General features: G+C 43.0%; 1 protein-coding gene across 4 annotated transcripts in view; it reads right to left on the minus strand.

Annotated features, from left to right (window-relative positions):
• The window catches only part of Arhgap26 (Rho GTPase activating protein 26), a 387,586-nt gene that overhangs the window by 78,613 nt on the left and 287,618 nt on the right, over positions 1–21,355 (minus strand). For all 4 annotated transcript variants that reach the window (XM_021642211.2, XM_021642215.2, XM_021642212.2 and 1 more), the window contains exons 18-19: positions 15,668–15,827; positions 4,345–4,483 (exon numbers count right to left, since the gene is read on the minus strand). In XM_021642211.2, the coding sequence (XP_021497886.1) occupies positions 4,345–4,483; positions 15,668–15,827 (299 nt within the window). The remainder of the gene's footprint in view (positions 1–4,344; positions 4,484–15,667; positions 15,828–21,355) is intronic.

Here is a 21,355-nt window from a genome sequence, read left to right on the forward strand (position 1 = left end):
GTTTCCACAACTCCCAGTAGGACTTACAGCCCTGTGCAGGCTGTCCTGTATCAAAGACATCCTTTGTAGCCTTTGTCCAGATTAGAACCCTCATTTCCTTCAGTATCTTTCTCAAAATTTCCCCTTTCAGAAAAAACTCCTTGACCAACTACAGACAGCTCTGCTAGCTAGTCCTTCCCCTCCTCACTACAACATCAGTGGTTTTCTGATGATCTGCACTCATTGCTACAATGGCTTCTAAGTTTCATCACTCCCTTAGCTCTTCTCCAGAATGTTCATCTCAGGGCCTATTTCCATGTCATCCCTAGCCCTGCTTCCACTACATACTGCCTAATCCTTCAGGCCGACCTAGATCAGAGCAGAGGAAACTTTCTGGCTCCTCGTCCTGCAAAGAGGTCACTAGCATCATAAATGCAGCTTTCGGGAAGAAGGGAAAGGCAAGTTGGAGAAGACTTCACTCACTCCAAAAATGGAAACTCGAAGTCATGTGTGGGTGGTTGGTATGCAACTGGTCCTCCCATGCAGAGGAAAACACTCCTCCTAGAAAATGAGATGCATGTCTATAAGCTCTATCTAGCACCCTGGACACTTCTGTGAAGTGAAGGCACAAGAACAGGACCAGGCCTGTGAACTCTCAACGTGGCCGTCAGGTCTGTACTCTCAGAAAAGGAGGCCAATGACAACACGAGGCTCTAAAAATGACACAGATTTACCTTCAAGGGAAAAGAATGGGCCTCAACTCATGTAGACCTGGGCCCTTGACGAGGGGTGGTGGTCTACTGGAAATAACAACAGGAACCTCAGATGAACGTTCCTCAACCTTCCTGCAAAGTATCTCACCTCTGGACAGCATGCAATGCTATTAAACTGTAGGCAATGCAGAGCAGAAACAGGGGCATAGTTATGGGACTCAAAAGAGATCGCACAGACAGACAAACAGACAGACAGAAAAGTAGATGATCTCCCAAAGAGCAGTACTTGGCCAGTGTGAAAACAAAGGGGAGGTATGTATGTATATACACATACTGTATGACATAGCACAAGCCTTCAAACAACGTAGGCTCTGTGGCAGACAGGACAGTTAAAGTTCACCTCAAATCTAGACAGGTTTCACAACAAACACCTTATGGGCAGATGAACAGTAAGTGTCCACTGTCAATATCTGAGCTCCATTTTAGCCAAGTGAGCAATTTAGGAGGAAAGTTGGAGTAGGACAAAATTGAGAACCGAGTCTGTTGACTTGACACATTCCACAGGTGGTCCACAGGAAATCTGAGATGAAATGTAGAAGAATGTCTTTAACTTAGTAGCTAGGCATTTATTTTAATGTATGGTACAGAATAATGTAATGAGTACATCAGAATCCATGTTTTCAGACACTTGACATAACCAAAATTGAGGCCATGCAGAGAAGTGAGTTGCTTTAAGACCAATTTAAAATGTGTTAAATTGGCACACATAAAAATAATGTGGTTGCAGCCCAAAGAGTAAAAGGAGGTTGGTGTAAGCGATTGAAATAAGACACCAAGCTAGGTTGGTGAGAGGCCTTTTTTGAAGGGTGCTATTCTATGGAAATGTGCAATTTGCTTTCACGGATTACCCGTACACTCCTTACCTGTGCTTTCATTCCAAAGGTTGTTTTTACAAAGATTTCTGCCTTTGTCCACAAAATGAACAAAGAGAGAGGTGAGGTGTACAAAAACTTCACAGTGCACTCTCACCTACTGCTGACAGTGACTATGGGGCATGATTAAATCAGAACTTCCCATCTCCTGGCCTGGTCCTCCTTGCACCACCACCCTCTTTAGCCTCTGTTAGGGTGCTTTCCACACTAGCCTGCATTCTTATTTCACAGAAAAAAATAAGTGCCCAAATTGTACTTATTTTTATTATAAAATACACATAGTTTCATATTCACATACACTATCTAAACAAAGCACACACAGACATGGGCACACATATATACACACACATGCAGACTTTTCTACTGAAATCCCTCTTATAAAAACTAGATCCTCATCTAAAATCCACAGAGATGGAGGCTGCAGCCCCACTTCCTGTCACTGGGAGGAAGCTGTATTGCTTCACCGTGGGCACCCAGGACACAGCAGCCTGTTCTGCAGCTTAGACGGGCCTTCTTCCACATGTCCTTAACTTTCGGCCACTGCCTCCTGTGAGAAACGTTAATCGCAGCCAAAGAGCTAATGGATTTTTCTCCTCATCTCCCTCTTCTCCCCTCAGTGCTCTAACGTGTGCTTCAGAACCAGGTCCAAGGCTGCTGCTGCTTCAGGATTACCACAAGGCAGCACTACCTGAAGCCTGGGGAAATGACCGACACAGTCTGCCCTGTCCCCGTCTGCACTGCACACTGCTTAGGAGGAAACCTTAGGTGACCGGGTGCTCCTGGAAACCTGAGAAGCACATTACCCTGTAGCCTGATGCCTTATTCCCTCAGCAGATGGGGATGAGGTCAGTCCTGTTCCAAGTGTTCTCTGGTACACACAGAGGAGCCCAAGTTATGAGCAACTATAGAGAAAATGACCTCTACCAGATGTTTAAAAAGAACACGGGCTACTGTTAGAAGGGAAGCCAATGCCAGGGCAGAGTCTAGCATACCCATGGTCTAGGAACTCTTCTAGGAACTGATATGAAGGAAGTGATCTGAGTAGACATGAACAGATTTAAATATAAGAATGGTAACAGTAGCTTTCCTTATGAAAGTAAAGAATTTGCTGCAATCCAAATGCTGCTAGCTTCCAAGGTATGGCCTTACCATGGCAAATCAAAACACCTTTAAATGCAATAGGATTTTGAGGGCAGAGAAGGTTTGATTTCATGAGTTATGGTAAGAAAGAGGCCTTTATTTTTCACTAAAGAAGGATATAAAACCTTGAGAGAGAAAAACAAAATCAAAACAATACAATGCAGATATGAATCCTTTCCTTCCTAAAGTAAAGTAGGTCACTACCCTCTCTGTGCCTTTACTGGAGTTCATACTGGGATCAGCCTTTGTCATCTTCATAGTCATGGTCATCCTTGTCATCACCCAAGTATCTTCTGAGGACTGACTCTATCACTGGCATATCCAATAAATTTTAATTTTCACAATAGCTGTAGGCTGCCCAGCAGAGCTCAAGGCCTCAGTTTCTACACTGCACAAGTCCCCTGTTATAGGAACTCAGGCTCAGTCCCAGATCTCTGTAGAGATCTGAGATTCTGGAAAACCACCATCCATAACTGTCAAGAACAGGAAACAGAGGCCCATCATCATTATCCACAGAGGCAGAATCCCCACTGGGGCCACCTGGAGCTTTCTGTCAGGACATTGTACAGCCTCCCCAGAGCACACTCCTCTATGAAAGTAGTTGTTGTAAGCAATGCACTCATTCTCTCACTCAAGAATGAGCTCCTTACAGACAGGCCTTATTTTCATATCCCTAGATTGTGAAGGCACCATGTAAATGTCAGCTGCATGCTGGAACTGGTCTGGTGTCTCTGTAGCAGCCTTATGCCAGGTGCTGTAATGAATAATTTTGTTAATCCTTAAGTCTACCCTCTGGGGTGAGCACTATTATGCCTCCTAACAATAAACAAAATGAGGATGAAAGAGGTAAAAGCTTACGACCCAATACTGCTGACCTCCAGTAGATCATGAGGCCTTCACTCCAATGACTAACTTATTTTTTTGAGGCAGGCTTGTCCTATGTAGTGTTGGCTAGCTTGGTCCTTTCTACACAGACCAGTCTAGCTTCAGACTTGCAGAAATCTTCCTCTGATGCCCCTGCCTCCCAACTGTTGGGACGCAAGTTTCTTGTCACAAAAACTGAAATATGACTGCATACTTTAGGGCCGTGTGCCCAAATATTGCAAAGATCTCAGAAGTCCTGAGATGAAAAGATCTGCTACATCTGTGGTAATAATGCTCTTCTTCTTGGAATAGAGAGAAATTATTCTCTAGTTCAGTAATTCATCCAAATATTTTAAAGCATCAATACATAGAAGAGTGAAAGAGTAAGCAGAGACCCTCTTTCCACAGGGACTTTCTAGTGGGACAAGTGGCTTCCTCCAATAATAATGCCAAACTGAGTCAGTGAAGAACTGTTTCTATGAGACCTGCCAACAAAGGAGGGACTTAGGCAAAACCATAGCCAAGCTCCTGCTGAGCAGCAGAGAGAAGAACATCTCCTGCTCAGCAATGGAACCAGGCAGCACACAAGGAGAACAGAGCCTTCAGGACAGCAAAGGCCAGCAGCATATAACCAGGCTAATAATGTCCGTAGCAAGCCATGGAGGCAACAGGGATGCCTCCATATACCACCCTGGCTCCGGCCAGCAGAGACTCACGTTTTTCTGTGGACGGCACGGCATGGAAGAGCGTCAGGGGCCTCTCGCTGCAGGAGGGGGGCTTGGAGTCACTGCTTTTCTTCCGGGACAGGTGTAGCTGGGCATTGGTGAGGGGCACATCAGGCACGGTGTTGAATATCTACACATCAGGGTGACAAAAAGTTACACAGTTCTGTGAACTAGGTAGAAAGCACAGGCCTGAGTGGAAACTTAGAATAAGGGGTGGGGGAAAAGCTGCAAAAGGCATCCAGCATCTGTAGGCCTCCACAGAGATGCTGTTAGTAACTGGCCTTGGGTACTTTCTCCAGGAACTGACCCTAGAGTTCACTTCTCTTTTTAGTCCCATACCACAGTCTTTATGTTCTCCTCTGATCTATGTGAGGGAACAGGAACAACACAAACAATCTAAACTACTGTGTGCGGACAGTGAAGGTTTTTTACTATCTTTGCCCAGAATCAATTAATCCTTTCTCCCCTGGGTTCTGTCCCAGTTATTTACTACTGCCTCACAATTTTATTTCAGATCATAAAACATATTTAAATTATGTTCCCAAACTGACACAGAATAGGGAACATTTTTCCCTCCTCTCCAACTACACTCAGTGAGAACAGCCTCACTCTTTCAGTAGCTCTATGTTACCTGAAGGTGAGTTTGTGTTATTTCAAAGGATTGAGGAGGGTGGCCCTGATAAAACAGGCATGCACACACATGCACACATGTACCAATCTGGAAAATGTAGAAAAGTCTAAAGAAAACAGCAAACCTCTTACAGTTTTGTTATTTACAGAGAATAATTTTGGGACTTAGGTTTTGTGTGTTAGGTTTTTAAAAATCATTTTGTTGTTATATTTAAGACCATGTGTAGTAGTAACTCTTAACTATCATAACAGATGCCAGGGAAGAAGCAACTTAAGGGAGCTTGGCTTGTGATATAAGGGTGCGTTCTGTCGCAGAGTAGGCGTGAGGCAGGGTGCCGTCTGTCACAGTGTGGGCATGAGGAGGTTAGGGTGCCATCTGTCACAGTGTGGACATGAGGTAGGGTGCCATCTATATTAGTGTGGGTGTGAGGTAAGGGTGCCATCTATCAGTATGGACATGAGGTAGGGTGCCGTCTGTCACAGTGTGGACATGAGGTAGGGTGCCATCTATATTAGTGTGGGTGTGAGGTAAGGGTGCCATCTATCAGTGTGGACATGAGGTAGGGTGCCGTCTGTCACAGTGTGGATATCATGACGGTGTGAGTGGCCTGCAGCTGTGGCAGCAGGAACATGTGGCTGCCTGCTCACATCTGAATGGGTCAAACATCCAAGATAAGAGACTGGAAGAAAGGCTCGTGGGGCTATAATCCCCAAAGCCTGGCCCCAGTGACCAATTCTTCATGCTCTATATCTGGAAGTGCCACGGACTCCCCAAACAAGAGTTTTAAATGCAAGCCTGTGAGGAAAATTACACACTCAGATCACAAGATTAAAAAAAAAAAAAATAGTGAGAGAAAAATCTTTCCAATTCTTGTTTGCCTTACTACAGAATGCCCTTACTGCTATGGCCAGCACTTCCATGGTAAACGTAAATACCATATGTAAGTAGCCGCCACTTACTGTGGCTCCCGCGGTGCTTGTCACAGCACGCTATACTTTATGGGCAGCTCAATCAGTTCTCAGCAATTGTGCAGAGCTCCTAATGTCCCAGCACTGTATAAAGAACCAAAGCATATAAAAATGAAACTGTCACACTTATAATTACAGAAGATAACACAGGCTCTCCCTTTCCTGGATTCTTTTGTAAATGCTTATGATAACAGCCCACATTCAAACAATCAGCAAAACTCTTTTGAACATCCACTTTAGAGAGGCACCCTCAGTGTAACAGTGAATGAGACAATGTGTTCCCTGTGGTTAGAGGATTTACAATCCAGTAGCTGTGATATACTAAGTGTTTGCCACACCAGGCATGGAGCTGAGTGCTTTGTATGAGGTCTCATTTAGTACTAAACACACTTTTCCATAGCTGACATCTCCACATAGGTTTACATCCTACTTTTCTCATGTAACTTTACATTGCAGCCTTCTCCCTTCAATACAAAACATCTTCAAAGATGATTCATATGGGTTACATAACCTCCTCAACTTTACTGCCATACTAATGTTGACTGATCCTTTTGTTGTAGTCCCTCATACCACGACACTAGCCTCTCCACATCCTCCTTCCAACAGTCAGAGTCACAGGAGGATGGCAGTGGTCATCCCCACCCCTGCCCTTATGGCTCTGGGTTGTGGCCCTCTCTGTGTATATTTTAAAGCAATCCCCAAAAGCTGATATGCAGAGAGCTAAGTCACAAGAATTATGCGAGTTTCAGCTGAAACAGCTGCTTTCCCTGGTTTGGCAGGTCCTTGGCTCTGAGGATGCCAGCCAGCCGGTGAAGTCAGTCTCAGTCCCAAACACAGCTATTGAAAGAAAGGCAGCACTATGCATTTTTCTCTAGTAGACTCAAACTTGAAACAAGATAGACTGGGTAACTGTAGAGAGCTGAGATTACCTGCACAAGGGTTAGGAAAAGGAGAAAAAAAAACCTTCATCTGCAGGACAGCCAGAATCCCTAGTAATAAACTGATTGATGCTACTCACTTCTGCAATCTCTTGAAGCAAGCCTTTTAATGTGACAAAAATGGAGGGGCTGTGGTTACCCTTGAGCCTAAGAGCTGCAGCCTCTAAGAAGCTTTCTTTCCCTTGACTTTGTCCCACCAGCCATGCTGAGCCTTGGCCGCCCTGAGGTGGCATCTCAATGAGCACAATCACTGACAGTTTAAAATGGCTTGTAGATACATGCGCTCATGCCTGTTGAGCTCTGAGCTGGGCATCTCACATGACTCCTCCTGAAGCTACAGGTCAACACAGCATGACCATTTCACAAGCACGCTCTCCTATCCTGTCCCGTGTCTAGGTGAGACAACAGGGGACCAGAAGTAAGGCCCTGTGGTTGCAGCAGCCATTCAGTGAGTTCATCCTCTCTGGCCAGACTTCATATAGAGACACTGTCCTAATCCCATGAGAATGGATTTCTAACAAATAATGGTGTCTCTTAGCACTCTTCTGCCTCTGGCCCAGAATGCAGTCCCTTCATCAATCCTTTGCTAAGAATATCTAGAAATAAGTCCAAAGTTAGAGACAGGACAGGTCCTAGTATCCCACCATGACTCTTTGCTTCTGGCATCAAAATGTAATCTTTCCTCCTAATGAAGGAAGATACATCCACTATCAACTACAGTGCAGGGAGAGAAGACAGCAGGTGTGCATTTTAACTTCAAATGTCGATGCCAAGGAAAACATCTACTCTTTTCAAGAACTGTAGCTAATTTAGACACAGACTAAGTTTTGAGTAAGACACATATAGACAGATGCATGAGAAACCGCCTGCAAACACAGCAGGAAGTGACATGGGAACGAAGGAGAACCTTTGCTCATTCATTATTTTCTGAAAAAGTTATGTGAGCAGAATGGAATTGGTTCTACAAGGGAACTTTCACGATGGATAGGCACTATAACCCCAAAGGCCAGTTCCTTGGATCTGATTATGAGCCAGGCACAAGCATCTAAAGAATTCTATCAGGCCGTTTGGGGGATAAATACAGTAGAGTAGTGTACACAAGAGCACACGGCAAAATATAAAGTACTAGGCACAGGACTAACACTTTATTATTATAAGAGCTTTCCTAAATTCAAGGGCACCTTTGTAAATGAAACCACATGGACACAAACACTCAATAAGAAGTCAGGGTTGGCCTGGTGGTATAGGACTAATCTGTATACTCAGGAGGTTAAAGCAGGAGGATTGCTATAAGTTCAAGTCAAGGCTCGCTACATAATGAGTTCAAGGCCAAGAATACATAGCAAGAATGTGGAAATTATTGTCCACATGGCTGTTGCTCATTTAACTTGAAAATTTCAATACATGCCAGTTGATTTCCCAGCTACCTTCTGGCCATGCCAAAGGTTTGTCTGTGCTAAAAGTTTAAGTTGGAGTCTGGATTATATACCTCTGTCAGTTACTCCAGTTCTGTTGCACACAGGAAGTTGTCTTTGGGCTGTGAAAGCTGCTGTACAAAGGACCCTGTAATCTACAAGCATTAACTCATAGAATCTACAAGCTCTACCATGTGGTCGGAACAATGTACTCAGTCCACAGAGACTTTTCAAATTTACACAAAGAGGAAAGTTCTACTCTGTGCCCCAAGAATCCTGTTCATACTGTCGGACTTAGAAACCAATTCCAACTTAATCAGGAATGTCTTGTGCATAAAAGCTAGGAAGACTGTGACCCTACTGGGAGCCAATGGAGAATAAAATTATAAAATAAAAATACAAACTGCCAGGAACCTTTCCAAGTATCCCCAATTTCCCCTGAGAGTGGAATTAACACACCCATAAACACCAGGGTACTTTTTCTCCTTAAGCCAGGCATGATAGTGTTAGGGTTGGCCTCTGCGGTCAGCCAGCCGTGAGTGAGTACTAGGTCTTGACAGAGCCATACACCATGTCCAGGCCTTACTGTCCACGATAGCGACCTAACTGCTGAATCATATCGTCAAATAGAAGAAGGAAATTTATAGTACTTAAATGGGTAAAAAGCAAACAAGCTGCAAAGCTAAAAAGACCTGAAATCAAATCCTGGCTTTGCCACCTACTTTATCCAAGGTCTTTAACTACTTTGAGCCCGTTTCCCTTGTAAAAATGAACATAATATAATACCTGTATGCAGGCAGAACTTTTGAAAAGAGAAATAACATAAAATGAGTATATACCAGTACATTGCACTGGTAAAGCATAGGCAAGAAATGTGGTAGTATAAATGACAGCAAAATAACAAAAATTCTCAGCTGCCACAAGGACTGTCTCTGACATGAACTCAGTGGCTGGCTCTTTGACCGCCTTCCCCCTGATGAAGGAGCACAGAGTAGGACAATGCAGCCAGTCCTGATAAGTCCTGATAAGCTAGGGTCAGATGGAAGGGGAAAAGAACCTCCCCTCCCCTCTCAGTGGACTTGGAGAGGAGCATGGGAGCAGAAGAGGGAGGAAGGCTGGGATTTGGAGGGGATGAGGGAGGGGGCTGCATGGGGATCCAACATGAATAAACTGTAATTAATATAAAAAATAAAAATTTTTTTAAAAATTAAAAACATAACTAAAATTCATTAAGTATTTATTATGCAGTTATATTTACATCAATTAAAGGTATGAATTATTTCCTCCAAAATAACTATGAGGGAAATGCAGTTATTGACATCTTGTAGATGAGGAAATTGAGTCTCATTAAAATGAACTATTTGTCCAAGGTTATACAGCTAGATAAGAACCTAGACTTAGACTGCCTGCCTGCCTGAGGCTTAGCTGAGTCTTCTTGTGTGTTATAGAGAAACAAATGACAGAACATAAAGATAATTTTGCAGTCTGTCAGATCGGATTTTAGGCTTTTGTAAGGTCTATAACCTTGAGCAAATCATGTAAGTTTCTGACCTCCAAAGGTCTCATCCACAAAAAGGCCCAGGACCCTGGTGAGGGCTAAGGCACCTAGTGGTTTGGCTTTTGATATGCAAAATACATTCCTTTATTCAATATGAGAGGGAGAGAGACAGAGAGACAGTGAGACAGAGGGGGGATATGAGAAGGAAATAGTGGATGTTGAAAATAAATTATCTGCAGACAAGAAACAAGTCTTTAAGTGTAAGTTTCATTACATCCCTGTCAGCCTTACCTACCTGCAGCAATGTTAGTACTTGATGTTCTTTTTCCGTGTGCCACCTACAGAGCTTAGGGGTCTGGACTCCTTTCTGGCCCATCTTTATGTCCTGGAGCCCTGACACTTGTGGAATTTGTTCTTAGCTGTGTTGCACACACATTTTTACACCTTTTCTAATCCCAGCTGTCACACACATTTGCAATTTAAAAGGATTAGGAGTCTCTCTGCAAAGTGTGCCCTGTTCTCTTTATTGTGTGCTTTGGTTTTTACAGGAGGAGAATTAGGTCATGCTGTGGAGCTTCCAAGTCTATAGGGGCAGATTTGCTGGGAAGACATTAAACCACACCCAAGACTCGGTGATCACAATGTGAAACAGCAGTCTAGTTGACAACTGACAACGAGAACTGTTCTTGAGACACAAATCCATCAGGGTCTCGGGAAACATGGGACTAGCTGAGGAATACTTTCCTGAGAAAGGGCAGGGCATAACTCCCCTGCTCGCTGGATCTGATGTGGGTACCCTGCACAGGGCAGGTGGAGCCTGAAGCCCTGAAACTTCAAGCCTGTGACTCAGGCATGCAACCGCAGGACTCATTTGTCATTAACTGTGAAGAAGCCAAATCCAGAGGCGGTAGCCACAGAAAGGTTTTTTAAGGAAAGTTGGAAATTTTAAACCCTGTTGCTATCAGCACTTAGGGGGTGGGTGAAGAGATCAACAATTTGGAAAGTAGTTTGGGGAATTTTATTTAAAATCTCTCTAAAGGAGCCATAATCTCTAGTAACTTTGGGTGTGTGTTGGGGTAGGGGGGGAGGTGCTGTGATTTTTTTATTTTAAACATATTTCCAGAAAGCCTATTTCTTGCCACCTCTGTTAGTAGAGAGGAATTATATAAAATGCAACATCAAACTACAGCCCCATTTCAGGGATATTAAAGGAGCTTTCCCAATATTAATGACTGTTAGTCTGCCTGGAGTTAAATAGGGGGTAACTATGTACTCAGATTAACAAATCCACTACATTAACAGAGTGTCCTACATAACACTTGCCATTTAGAAGGAAAATATTCTAGGGCAGAGAAGAAGCAGTGAGTTCCAATGTACAAGTCACTTGGGTCACTTCCTCAGGGTTACAAAGACAGGATCAACAGACAAGCAAGCAAACAAATAAAACAGAAAAGAAAAAAACAACCCCCCAAAAAACAACAACAATAAATAAACAAACAAACAACAGCGGGATGTTTCAGTGAAGCTGGGCACATATTACCATTCTCAGTGTTAATTTTGCATATCAGCAATGTCAGATATTAAGAAAATGAAAGGCAAAGGCAAGTGGCAAACACAGGCCAGCTGCACATTAATCAATGCATAGTAATTAATATAAAATGTGTATGGAGTCAAACAAAAGAGCAATGAATTTGGTGCCATCAACATTTTTACGAGGGCAAATGAAAGCAATTTAGTAGGCCCAAATCAACTCTAACTGTACCTCAGAGGGTGAGTATTATTTCACTGGGGACGCTAGGCTGTACAGAACTGGGCTCTTACCTCAGGTATTCAGTAAGGTCATCTATGGCTTCTAGCTCATCTCTTTGGCACATGTAGTAAAAAGGATGCATTTCTGACAGTCAACAGTTTAACAATCTACTCTCTAATCTCCCCCAGAGCGCAGTGATAGACTGCAAGGGAATCCCACATTTTACAGATCCTAATAGGTCTTGGGGCTGAAGATGCCACAGCACACCACACACAGGTAGATCTACACAGAGACATCCTGCTGTTCCCCCAGGAACCTCCAGAGCCACAGCCAAAAGAAATGCCATAAGCTGTCACAGGACGCAAGGCATCGATCCTCCAGTTATATGCTGGAACTTAACAGTGCAGTGCAACAAACACGACCAGCCTGAAGCTTCAGGTTTCAGGGGAAGCACAGTAAGAAAGACGGCAGTGTGTTTTCTTGGCAAGGCTGTTCTTCCCGGACATCTAAAATTTAAATGTCAAAAGCATAGTAACCTTCCCAAAGGGACTAGAAGAAAAACTTTGTAAGAAATTGTTAAATTTCTGGAACTTGGGGTAACGTTAGATGCTAGCAATAGTATTTTGGTTTTTTTATTCCTATCTAGAAACATGAATATTATTTCTACCATAATCCTAAGTTTTTGTCTACTTGATAGTTTAAGCCTTAAAGTAATTGTACTGTGATTTAGTGGGGAGATTCTACTCATACAGAACTGAAAACTTTAAAGAAATGACCATTACTGTAAAGTAAGCATGGTGAGAGCCAAACATGCTTTGGCTTTTAACTCAAATACTTTCAATTCTGTTCTTTTCTAATGCAAGTGGAGTTCCAGGTATACAGTCCCTGGTGGAAATTACAGTTATTTTAGGCATTTGAGCAGACTACCTACTGATTTCCAAACTGGCTGCACCAGTGTACATGTCTATCAGCAGTGTATAATAGTGTTTCTTCCCCCACATCCTTGACAGCATTTCATGTCATTTGTGTTCTTGATGACAGTCATCTTGTCTCGGGGAAATGCAATCTCAAACCAATCTTAATTTTCATTTTCTTGATGGAGAAAGATGTTGACTTTTCCTTTAATACTGCTAGGAAAATTAAGTGAGATGGTAGCTATAAAGTTGCTTAGTACAGTATCTTCTGAATAAATTGTAGTAAAAGTGAGTTATTTTCATAAAATTACATTTCTGGACATTGTTTATTAAAAATATTCATCGATACAATAGAATTTTAAAAATCAGTTCACATTACCTACATGGACTAGGGAAAAAAAAAAACAACAATCCTCAGACATTACTGTATCTTCTGGATTTTTCTGCTCTACCTCTTCTTACTCAAAGACATTTGCTTCCTAACAACTTTGCAGAATACTGGCCTCCTCCCAGATCAGCTGGAACAATGACTCTGGACTGCTGAGAAACAGGAAGTGTGTGGCTCATATGCTTTCCCTAGCCAGTCTGAAGGTGTATCACTAAGACTACTGTGAAGGATGCAGGAGGGTTCTCAGCAAAAAAAAAAAAAAAAAAAAAAAAAAAAACTAAAAAAGCTCAGGAAGAAGGAAGCTTCTAGCCTCATAGGTACTGTTTGGAACATGTGTAGACTGCATTAGCACATTTTATATTACTAGAGTGGAATAGCTAAGGCTACAGAAAGAAAAAGGCAAGGTAAAAGAAAAAGGGAATGCTGAGGGGTTGGGGCTATAACGTTTTAAGTACAGAGGTCTGGTCCCACTTAGGACACTTGAAGGTGTTGAAAAAATCGCCATTTTGAGGAAGAAGGGTGTTCCATCCAGGTGATGGGAACAGCAGTTGCAAAGGATTCAAAAGAATCCAAAAGTATCTGATATGTCCAAAGAACTACAGGGCAGTCTAAGTCAAGACAGGAGATATAAAAGAGAGAAGATAATGACTCAGTGGAACTCACAGGCTCCTATCAAGAATGACCTTCAAACCTAGCGACAAGGGGACTCAACTTAGTGAATGGCTTGGCAGCACAGAACTGTTGTGAGCTAACTTGCCAGAAGTCTCATTCTGGTGGATGATATCAGAATAAACAGGCCAAAGTGGAAGCAAAGAAGCAAATTAGGGAGTGCTTGTCAAAATTGAGATCAGAGGTGACAGGTGGCTTAAATTATTGTTGTTTATAATATTGTTGTGTGCAAGCAGTGGTCAGAATCTACATTTGTCAGGCATGCTTTCCTCATGTTTTATTTAGGAAGAGAAACATGTGTTATTATTATTTTAAAAATCAGATTCCAGAGTTACATCTATCAAATACTCACCTGGGGAAAACTGCATAGGTTCTGAGAGGCTTTGCAAGGGTTTGCTGCTAAGAGCAATGACATTTCTTAGGCCTCAAAATGTGTTAAAGTCTTTTATGATGAATGGACCAGGAAGGTGGGGTGGGGATTTCTTGCTATTTGATCACACTGTGAACCCAGAGATCATGCACTGGAAAGACCTGTTTCTAGTTGTGGTATGGTTCAGCCCTAGCACACACCTTTACTCCAAGAGCTTTCTGTAAACAGGATTAAATAAAGTCAACCATAGATCAAGAGACAGAGCAAGCAACCAACTGACAGGAAGTGAATGTAAAAAAAAAAAATAGACAGTGAAAGAAAGTACAGTGGACAGATAGAGAGATGCATAGGATGTAGAAAGGAGAAGGATTCAGTGGGAGGGGTTTTTAAGAGAGCATGGAGAAGGAGCTGGGACTTTTTCCTAGAGGCTGTAAGCTCTACCAGTACTCTCACATTTATTATCACCATGACAATGAAAATCTGCAATGTCCCTATCACCATGGTTCAAGAACCATTAGCAATGCAAACCTAGCAATTCTGAAGGTTCCAGAGCAGCCCCATACAGCTAAACAACCCAATTCTTTTTTCCTTTCCTTCTTTATTTAATCCCAGCCTCCCCCCAACTCTCCTTCCAGTCCCTCCCTTATGCCCCCCCCCATTCCTCCTTTCCTTCTTCTCAGAGAGAGGAGGCTCCCAAGAAGTACCAACTAACTTTGGTATCTCAAATCGCAGGAAGAATAAAAATATCCTTTCCCACTGAGGCCTGACAAGATAGCCTAGCTAGGGCAAAGGGATCCAAAAGCAGGCAACAGAGTCAGTGACCTTTACTGCCATAGTTAGTGGACCCAAAGCCTGTGCATGCTCTTTGGTTGTTGGTTCAATCTCTCTGAGCCCCCGTTGGCTCAGATTAGTTTACTCTGTAGCTCCTCTTGTAGTGTCCTTGACCCCTCCAGCTCCCTCTATCCTTCCTCCCACTCTTCCACAAGACTGGAGTTTGGCCTATTACACAATGGAATATTACTTGGCTATTAAAAACAAAGACATCATGCAGTTTGCAGGCAAATGAATGGAACTAGAAAAGATCATACTGAGTGAGTTAACGGAGACCCAGAAAGGCACACATGGTATGTGAGTACTCATTTATAAGTGGATATTAGCCATAAAGTACAGGATAACCATTCCACAGACCCAAAGAAGCCAAGGAGGGCCCAAGGGAGGATGCTTGAATTTCACTCAGAGAGGAAATAATAATAGACAACTGAAGTATAAGAAGGGAGTGAACTGGATGTGAGAAAGTGTGGGGAGGGTTACCGAGGTGGGGTTGGGACTGGGAGAGAGAATGGAAATCAGTGTAGGGGCATCTCTGGGACAAGAGAGGCTCCCAAGGGTGACTCTAGCTAATATTCCTAGCAGTGCAGGTTAAGGAGCCTATAAGTCACTACCTCCTGTAGCCAAGGGGAACTTCCAGTGGAGGGAGGGTGACATCAACCCATCCATAAACTTCGGCCCAAAATTTATTTTACCTACAAGAAGTATAGGAATAAAGATGAAACAGAGATTGTGGGAATGGCAAGCCAATGACTAGCCCAACTTGGGACCCATTGTATGGGAGAGAGCTAAACCCTGTCACTATTAATGATACTGTGCTATGCTTGCAGAGAAGACGCTTTCATGTCTTCTCAGAGGCTTCATCCAGCAGCTGATAGAAACAAATGCAGAGACCCACAGCCAAACAACTCAATTCTTTCCTGTAAGGGCCCACTTATACGTTACCTTTTCATGGTTCTCTATTAAGATCTCGATGACAATGTTCTGGAACTTGATGTCCATGATGGCTGCCACTGTTTCTTCCTGAGGTCGCAGCAATGTAGGCCCAAACACCACACCAAGGTTTGCCACTGTCATCAAATTCTGCTTGTGATTGCTAGCAACACTGGAAAAGGGGAAAAGAAGGAGTGAAAGAAGTTGTGCTGACCTCTACGGGTACTTCTAACCTTCCTGCTTACGTGTATAGGAGGCAAGACTTGAGACATCCTTGGATGCCATGAATCAAAGAGCAACTTTTCTTTTGTATCTTCAACTACAGAGCTCACAGATCTGCACTCAGTATTCCCTTCAGGATATCATTTATATTCTGCCTAAAACCACCAGCCAGCCAGCCAACTAGTCAAGGCCATCTGCCAGATGATGAGTTTGTGCCCACTGAGACATTATTCTCTAAGTCCAGGCAACTGCCTGTCCCTCTTGGTTATAACTTCTGTACCTGTCTGCTGCTTAAACCACTGAGGGTTTTCTTCTGCATGGTCTATAATACAGATCAAGAAGCTTCTGGTTTTAATTCATTTGAAAACATAAGTACAAAACAGACACTGTTTTTCAAAAGGATAGAGCTTGCGTTTAAGCCACGTCAGAAAATTTGTTACTCTAAACACCACATATTAAAAGTGCATTTGATTAAACATGTGGCTCTGATTAAGTGAAACATGTGGCATCAACAGAAATAAAAAATGCACTACTGTATATCCATGTGTTTATACTGCACTCACACTCAAATTTTAAAGAAGATGTGAGGTCAGTAATGGCTAAGTCAGAGTAATCTGCTAACTACACATGCATATTTTATAGGTAAACAACTATTCAAAATATGAACTCCATGCTTAAGCTATAAAACACCATGGTTCATAGGCAGTTCCTTGAATAAAAACTTAGGAATGATTTACTAGCAGTAAACAAGTTCATTCCACTCAGCACTGCTAGAAAATACTAGAAGCTTCCTTAATCACCCACCTGTTGGAAGAAGGAAGCTATTTATTACTAACCGGCATCTAGAGGGAAATCTGGGCAGAGACAGTTTTCTCTGACCTCCCCAGCGTTAAGTGCTTTTCACAGTTAGTATCTTTCATATAATCCCATCCACATCTACACTGTTTCTCCTGTGACTTCCATTGTGTAGGAGAGACTCACCAACCTTAAATATTTGTCTTTAAACCGAGTCTTTTCTGAAATTCTACTTCAACCAATTTTATCATCTGAATTACACTTTTCCTCAAGTTTTTGAGGCTGACACTGCAAGTTAACTTCCTTCTCTGGGCATTTGAGCTGTAGCTCAGAGCAAAAAGTAAGCGGTAAGGAGATTTGTTTATTGCCTGCAGCCAGCACTCACAGCAGGGAGAGTTGCCACAGAAGCCTATCCTGTTCCTGGCCCATACAGGACATTCTCTAAGTACTTTGCTAGCTCTACCTTAGTCCTCTTGGCTTACTCATGTTTTTCCATTATGCCCAGAACTACATCACATTGTCCACGTGAAGGAGTTAATGAGATGGTCAAACAGGGTCACAGCAAAGAAGACAGCTTTTGGCCAGCACCTGGGCCCATCAGCTAAGCTTGCACACTCTCAAACTGCTTCTCCATCCTCACTTTCCCCATCAGATCATGAGTGAGAAAGGAATTCAGGACTGGCGCACCTCCTAGATGAATTACTGGACTTATCCCTGTTTGCATGAAAGTCCCTTGGGAAAATGAAATCAACTAGCTACTTGTGTCTGAAAACATTTTCAAATTGCAACCAATATAAAAACATTCAGTTTGGATCGTGATCTTTTTCTACAATCAGGCCTTTCTGCTCTCTCCCTAACTGAAGAAAAAGATTCCTCATCACTCCTCCTGTGCTCAGCCTTCCCTGATAGCTACCATCAGTTAAGGTGATGAAGTCTACTCCTATGATCCTCCTTTGTTGAGAAGGTCATTACCACCTCTCTGCTGGTCTTGGAGAGAGCCAAGTTACATCTCTAAAGTGTTTAGCAATTCTTCTATTTTTAACTGCTCTGACAATGAAAGCTAATGGTTGGTTCCTTTTATTTTGCTTGGCTTTCTGGGGCTGAGGATACACTACAAGGCCTTGGATACACTAAGCAAGTGCTCTTTGGGGCTATACCCAAAGGTGAATACTCACATAAGAACCATACCTTCCCCCAACTCATTAATAAGTTTCTGCTACTTTCCAGCTGTGGCTCACTGGACAAGTAACTTACTTCATCAAAGATAAAGGTATTGGGTCCCTCCTCTTTTTAAAAGGAGTAATAAGGGTGGACGGCACATCTACTTCATGGCACATGGTGCAGGTTGAGTGTGATCACATACGGGAAGTGTGCTGACGAGGATACTGCCAGTCCTCCTCTGCTCCCACCTTTCTGCTCTTGTTCATGTCATCCCTTGGCCCAGAATGTTCTTATTATTTCTGTACTTGACAAACCTTCTCTGTAAGGCTCAGCTCATACCATCCCCTTGCTTTCTGCCCCTGCCCTCCTCTCTTCCTAGTCCTCCATCCCAGCTCAGACAAATTGGCTTGCCTGTGAGGTTCTCACTGAGTGTTGATGTTTCCACCACTAGACTGAACACAGAGACTAAGTAATGAACTTTATAGAGCCAGTGACAACAGGATCATAATCAGTGAAACTTAAAGCATGATGGAAGCTTCTTGGTAAATGTAAGACTAATATTTTCAGCCCAACTGAAAACTTTCTAGTTATTATCACAAATATGGGGATAATTGTATTTGAACTACTCCAACCTCCCTTTTCAAAGTTTCAAGCTGTGTTTCACTTATTATATTTAATTAATGAGTAATAATTACTCTGATTTGCAGGCCCTGAGGCCCAAAGGAATCTGGAAAAACAGTATAGTAATTCTGAGTTGGCAACTCTGCATATAAATAGGCTTGAGGCTACCCAACAAATTCATTTCCCGTTTAATGATCCATTTTATTCTGGAACTTAAAACACATTGATCTAAGTCTTGAGAAACTTTTCAGTGACAGGCTTGTACCTTCTCGTTGCTACCATTCTATCTGGGCGCTGCAGTAATAAATTGATCTGTCACTTGATTACTTCAGCTCACAACTTGGTAAGGCTTTGTTCATTACTCCACAGAGTGAATTATTAATGACTTGAGAGCTCTGTGTATTCCAATGAGAAAGGCCTACACCTCAGTCTCTGCTGGTACCAGCCATGAATTAGAGCTTGACGGATTTACAGGTGTGTGGGAAACAGGCTGGCAGGGCGCTGAGAAGCCAGGCCAGCAGAAGCCACGGGACTCATTCATTAACGAGATCCATAAAACACTGAGCCTGCCTTCTGTTCTCTTAATTGTACTGCCTGGGCTCTTCCTCACACCGTTCAGAATGCTGTGTTGAGTCTTGTCTTAAAATCCACACAGAGATCCTTCTTGTCGGATGTCTTTCAGCCCTTGTGTCCGCATGGGCTGCTCTGCTGAGAAGCCTTCCATAAACACTGCAAGCACAGCTGCCTTTCTGCAAGCTTGCCTTCAAGGGTACAGAGGAGGGGCTCCACCTGTGCTTGTGGGGAAGGAACCCTTTGCTCCTTCCGTGACCCTCAGGTGGACTACAGACACTGAGTGTCAGTGTGCTCCTAAGGCACATGTATCAGGGAAGTTGCTGGGGATATTCACTTTATTTTCCATGCAACTAGATTACAATTAGCCATTGAAGAGCATGTTTCAGGAGAATGGGCATGCTAGAGGGTCTCCTGCCATCTTTGTTTCATGGGAAAGTGCCTAGACAGTCTGGATGGGATGCTCTTCAGGAGAGAGAAAGGGGGAAATCTCTTCCAGGCGATGACTGTGGTTGAAATAGGGAGAGCATCAAGAGGGGTGAGACAGTAGCCAACCCCTTTAGGGCCTATTAATAAAGACCCTGATACTGCATAAGGATCACATCTGTTTTCCTTAAGTTGAAATGAGAATCAGGGCTCTGTAGGTGCTGCGTTCTTTACAACCACAGACTGCAAGCCTACAGCAGGACTGCAACGTGCCTGTCTTTGAGGCCTGGGGTGCTATATTGAGAAAAGAATGTTAAAGCTGAGCCTAGTTCTACTGGACATACTGTGGCAGTGGGTTGTAATAAGGCTGTAGTAACAGCATACAAGCATGTTCTGACTTCCCACTCCAGTCTCCAGTGTCAACTAATAAGGTACCTCAGACTTACAGGATGAGGGAGGCTTTACAGAAAGTCCTAGAATGTTTTATGTACATTTGGCTTTTATAATAACTCTAGAATAGTAGTTTGAAACTTCCTAACAATAAAATAGGCAATGTATTCACATGACATACATTCTAAGTACTTTGCTAGCTCTACCTAGCATGTACACACACAAAACAATTGGGATGCATCTGATATTTTACATTCTTTCAAAAATCTACTATATTGATTTTACAACACACTTTTGAGACAAGAACTACAATTTGAAAAACACCCTAGGAACATGGTATATAAATGCCACCCAATTTTTACATACAGGAAATAAGGCTAAGTTGAGACGGTCACCCAGTGGTTAGAGTCAGAGAAAGAACCAACTGGATGAAAAGCAGGTCACATAGTCTCCTCACATACAAAACAGGAGCAAAGACACCTACCATATAACATTGGAAGGCTGATAAAATATAATTAACTATGTCCTGGCACATCTGCCTGGTATATCAGCTTAATAGAGGACAGTCGCTACTGTCACGGTGCTAGGGCACAGGAGTGGGTCACTGCAGGGACCATTTAAAAGCCATACTCCAGTAATGTTTAGTAGCTGCTTTGGTTGGGGCAAGAATAAGTACCTATCACATTGTGTTTTTAAAAAGCATGACATACTTGAAATCTACAGAAATTTCTGTAAAGACCCACATACTCCTTCACTTCCTCATCAGCATCTCTAGCACCACAGGCTGAGAGAGGCAAAGCTCACTCTGCTTCATGACACCAACAGCTTCATGCCCCAACCTACCTATCAAGCTCTCCCCTCTAAGGAGCCAGAGTTCGTACCCAGTAAAGCCAATTCTGGATGACAAATGCCTACTGTAGCCACAGCAAGCTTGTTCCTTTAAAGCATGTGTCCCAACCCATCCCTTAGGGGCGTCTCTACATTGATTAGTCCCTGTTCACAAGTGTTACAAGATTAAAGCTGGATGATGACCTTGAAGTGCCTCCCGTAGAGGATGCAGATGGTACTGGGCAAGTCTAAAGCTAACAGTCCTGAAAGTGAAAGAGTGGGTAGGAGATCAAGCAACAGTAAATATCACCTTGGTTGCTAACACCTTCTTGGGGAAGCCTTTCTCCCCCGCCTCGAGGCTGGGCTGAGGATTCACTAGAAATGAATCCTGTTATTTTGTGGTTAACCAGCTAAGTGTTAAGTTTCCAGGGCTGTTAATTTGGTTGCTTTCACCAATCTCAAATCTCTGAGTATGTGTTGCCTAGATACCACTTGGACTTTCTGAGGCGGAAGTAGCATGGAGGTGCTGGGGGGACTCTGTCAAGAAAGCCCATCAGTGTCAGTATCATAAGCACAGCTTTTCTGTGCTGTCCCCAAATGAAAGAGGAACATAAGCAGCTCTGTATGCTTTCTGTGGTCACATTCATTCCTGGGAATGGTTATCTAGCAAACGGCCAGTCTTCCAGC

The sequence above is a fragment of the Meriones unguiculatus genome, chromosome 2, assembly GCF_030254825.1.
Source record: "Meriones unguiculatus strain TT.TT164.6M chromosome 2, Bangor_MerUng_6.1, whole genome shotgun sequence".
Taxonomy (NCBI): domain Eukaryota; kingdom Metazoa; phylum Chordata; class Mammalia; order Rodentia; family Muridae; genus Meriones; species Meriones unguiculatus.